This window comes from Atta colombica, unplaced genomic scaffold (assembly GCF_001594045.1).
Source record: "Atta colombica isolate Treedump-2 unplaced genomic scaffold, Acol1.0 scaffold269, whole genome shotgun sequence".
Classification (NCBI taxonomy): Eukaryota; Metazoa; Arthropoda; class Insecta; order Hymenoptera; family Formicidae; genus Atta; species Atta colombica.
Genome location: NW_017259369.1, coordinates 286605 through 291299, shown reverse-complemented (window position 1 = coordinate 291299; position 4695 = coordinate 286605). Strand labels below are relative to the sequence as shown.

The 4695-nt window shown below is 32.6% G+C and overlaps 1 protein-coding gene across 1 annotated transcript in view; it reads right to left on the bottom strand.

The window, feature by feature from the left end:
• The window catches only part of LOC108689314 (mitochondrial inner membrane protein COX18), a 3922-nt gene extending 3205 nt beyond the window's left edge, over positions 1-717 (bottom strand). The window contains exon 1 of the mRNA XM_018196044.1: positions 165-717. Coding sequence (XP_018051533.1) covers positions 165-707 — 543 coding nt within the window. The 5' untranslated portion in view covers positions 708-717. The remainder of the gene's footprint in view (positions 1-164) is intronic.
• Positions 718-4695: the final 3978 nt, after the last annotated feature.

The following is a 4695-nucleotide window of genomic DNA, read 5'->3' as shown; positions in this document are numbered from 1 at the left end:
GTCCGGAAAGTTCGTGCCGACTAAAATTTAAATTTTAGTATACATTTATTAAATTAAAATTTTCAATTTTTCTTCAACATCGGCATGAACTTTCCAGACAACCCAATAATTTTGCTTGTCAAATAAATATATATTTATAAGTTTAGATATGTTTATAAACATACCTGATACAAGGATAATGGTAATGTTACTGCTGTTCTCATCATAATGGTGGTAAGTACAATGACTGACCACCATGGTAATCCTGTACAATCATGCACCAACAATAAGAAATCTTGTGTGATTTTAATAGGTGCACTTTCAGATATTGCTTTAAATATGCCATTAAACTGCATTGGAACTTGAACTTCAGTAATAGAATCAATACCAGTATTTGAAAGATATCTAACATTATAATATTGACTATTGTAATATGATTTATATCTAACATATTTCCTTTCAGACCTACATAACATTATATGCGAAACAATTCGAGGATGAGATATATACAGAAAATTCTGTATTTTTGAACTATGTTTAACTATAACATTATTAAACATGGATTGCTGATTGCTGAAAGTCAAATCTTTTGCAATGTTTGTATTATAGTCTTTAGAAACACTATAAAGTACAGCAGTTGATGTGTCAAAACAAGTGGCATTACTGATTACAATTTTGCTGATTCGTTTGAGGCGCCACAAGAAAATATCTAAGTTTATTATTTTCATAGCGAACTTTGCTCACAAATAATAGTAAAAAAATATTAGAATCCAATTAAACATTATATTTTTTTCATGAAAAAAATATTAAGTTAGACATATGCATAAATGTAAATTTTACTTATTCACGCTACACTTTCTTTTTTATGTATTTATTTAATATTTATTTTAGAAATACATCCAAATTTATTTAGAAAACATTTATAGTAGTATTAAAACAATAGGTTATATGAATGCAATTATAGTCATAAAATCTATTTTTTGCTGTTTTTTGTGGCTGAACTAGTGTATACACTTTCGGAACTTGAAGTAAGACAAGTTTATAGGTGTTTATAGGGTATGTTTGATATGTCGAAAGCGAGAAAGAGAGCTCTAGTGCAGTCTAGTGCAGGAAGAGTAAACAACAGAAAATAGATCAATGGCCACCGACGAAATATTTAGGCCAATATTACATCAATTGCATGCGTCCATTTCTTGTACGACAAATTTTTCAAGCGTGTCAATTGGCTGTAAGACAGAATCTCAGACCTCTTGTCCAACAGCCAATCGACAGACAGAAAAATTTGTCGTACGACTAAAAACGAACACATGTAATATTGGCTTTAGGGTGCGAATTATGCATGATTATGCCCGTTCTTTTTGGCTAAATTTTTTGCCAGTTCATCTTTCTTCTTCTTCTTTCCTTCTAAAGAGAAAAGAAAGAAAGATGAACAAGTGCAAAAGATCAGCTTAAAAAAATGAGTCTATGGCCTAGTTTTTACCGAGAGTAAATTAGAATATAAGAACCAATTACAGTCGAGCATTCTTCTGTCGTTCGAACAGGGAAATACTTGACTGTAGTTGATTGGTTCTTACATTCTGATCCGGTTTAAATCCTCGGTGAAAACTAGGCCTATGATGTATCAGGGTGCCATCACAGGGTGTGACGTAATGTATGTGTATAAGAAATCATACAATGCGTAATAGAACTGGAGAATGCATCATTGAAACAACTAATCAACGCTATTCTGCATTTTGTCTTAGATATTTCGGAATACAGAGAGAATCAAAGAAGAGTGGAGCTGATTCATTTGGAAGCCATGTTTAATGCACCGAAGTGAGTAGGAGATATGATAGGTTGGTAAGAGCATGATGGAATATACAGTGCTGCACATATTAGTATTATACCGCACTGGTTTGTGTGTATAACATATATGTATATACACTATATAAATGGCGGAAGAGAATCACTATCCGCTCCAGTCTCCCTTGTTCTCTCTGGTGGAAGAGAGAGTGCGTTAACTTCATTTCCACTTTTCAATAGTGCATCATTGGAATTTTCAAATATATCTTTATCACAGTATAAGGATATACAATGGGGACAAGCAGCATCGGCATCTTTGATCTTTTTCAGATAAGTTTTCAGAATCCGCCATGTCTTTAATAACCAAATACCATATCAAGTATTTATTAGGTAAGTAGTATTAGGAATCACCTATACTTAACAAAAAAAGGAAATAAAAAAATCTTAATTTTTCAGAATCTTCTTTTGATTGGTTGGTTTCCTACGACTTAAGACTCCATGACCATCTGCGACTTTTATATAGAGGACTCTTTAGCCAATTCTACATTATTTGCAAACTGATCTTAAATTTATTGCGACAGCCAATATGAAGTGTTGATTTCAAAATGCAAACTTCAGATTCGATTCTGTAGAATCGGTTCTATAGAAATCGTAGACGATGGTGGAGGAAATAGGAAACCAACCAATCACAATCAAATAAAGGGAATATTCGATTAGAATTGGTCAATTTCTTACGACTTAAAATTCCACGACCGTCTATGTAATCCACGATTTCTATGTAGAGGACCCTTTATTATCATGGTAAAAAACCGTATTCATATCAGTCAGATCTTGTACTTAAGGCTTTCTTAAATTTAGCTTTAGATACTCAGCAGCCAATGAAATAATTCTAAATAGTATCTAAAGATAAATTGAAGGAAGCCTTAAATATAAAGCCTAATTATGGCCAGTATTCATAATTGAGTCTTATTTCAAGACCGTCTTAAGTAATGTCTTAAGACGCTAATGCAATCTTCTGATTGATTCGTTACTTCTTAGGACCGTACTTAAGACGATCTTGAATATAAGATCTGATTACGAATATTGGCTAATGAATGAGCAATAAAGAATAGGAGGTCGAACTAGAGGCTTTGAAAAGTAAAAAATCAGATTTCTGAATTGGTATTGGTGGTGCTCAGTAGACAGCGTTCGAATAGCAAAACTTCTCATACGCTTACGCACACACAATCGAACACATATAACCTAAGAATAGAGATGTTATTCTTTGACATCATGCTCTGACAGTAAAGGCTTAAATACAATAGGCACAAGCACAAGAAACAAGGAATAACGAGGTATCCAATCAGAATTCTGGGATATAATATCGAACTACGTACTAGAGCTCTGATTGGATGGCTATTCCCTGTTGCCTATTGCCTATGCCTATTGTGTTTAAGTCTTAATAAGAAGACGTAAATTATTAACTGCATAAAGAATGGAGCATTATTCATGTAAAAATTGATATGACTAGAAAGAAACCTGAGAGAAGACATGATGATCCAAAACCTGTAACCATAAAATGCTGCCGCGCATTACAGCCCTCTGACAAAGTGGATGTAAACTACATAACAACGTTCACTTTTCTTAGGATACATCGTCCACTTTTTGCTATGTAGTTTACATCCACTTTGTCAGAGCGCAGCATTTTGCGATTATAGGTTTTGGATCGTCATGTTTTCTGTTAGGTCTTTCTCTGATATTATACATATAAACTGTGGTCAAAGTCTCGCTACAAATGCTTTGAAGCTTTGATGAACCAATTAGAAGAAAAAAGTTAGTTTTTACAACAAACTAACCAATTAAAAACGCTTCAAAGCATTTGTAATATCGCGTTGACCATATAATGTAAGAACTATAATGTAAGAAATAAATCAAAGATGTCACTATTATCAGCTTTAGCATGACTTTAACTCGAATTTTATAGTTGATAGTGTCAATTTATAATCACATAATACTCAATATTTGTTATTAGTTTTTGAAAATTACTCGTATGTACATCTTTTATACATTTCAAAAGAATAAAATTCGAGAACTGCCTCTTCTTTTAAATATTGCTGTTTTACTTATTTACCACATTATTTATATGCGAAGCTTTTTTAGTGTACAGAACGCGGATTAAGAACGATTCACGATCAGCTATGATCCTAAGAGTACATCTATCAAAGAAATTAAGACTCCTCTCTCTCTCTCTCTCTCTCTCTTTCTCTCTTTCTCTCTTTCTCTCCACTTCTTCCTCCTCTATATTTCTCTTTCTATGCTTTCCTTTTGAAATAAACTGCTAACTATAAAGGAAAAGTAATAGGAAAAGTAATGTGATATCGTGTATAGGTGAGGTTAGAACTTGAAGCAGATTACCTACCCCTTGCGGAACCTTAGATCCGAATATGACACTGCTAGGTAGAAGTATCCGCATCCGGGTTATTAAAAGCGGCTTCTCTGAACTCTACTGTGCAATGCCGATACAATACCACATAATGAGAATAATATGCTCTCTATTTACAAATTAAAATATTCAATTTCAAAATATTAATTCCGCTCGCACTATCGCATCAATACTATAGTCTTGACTGTTTTGAATGAGTATAATTACGAACTCATTGCGTGGCTATTTTAGCATGGCTTTAAAAATTTTAATATACAGTTAACGAAAGTACGGATTTAAAATAACAATTATAATAATGCAAAATAAGTTTTGGATAAAAAAATATATTTAGATTTTTTCACAGAATCATATCATAACAAATCAATATAAAAAATTTCTTTATGAGAACATCAAACGATACAAGGAAGTATCGGAATCAATAGAGACAACATATAAAGGACTGAAAGTCCTGTTGTTTTTGAGTAACAGACTTTTGCAATTTTACAGTACGTCTATTCAATTTCGGGAAAATA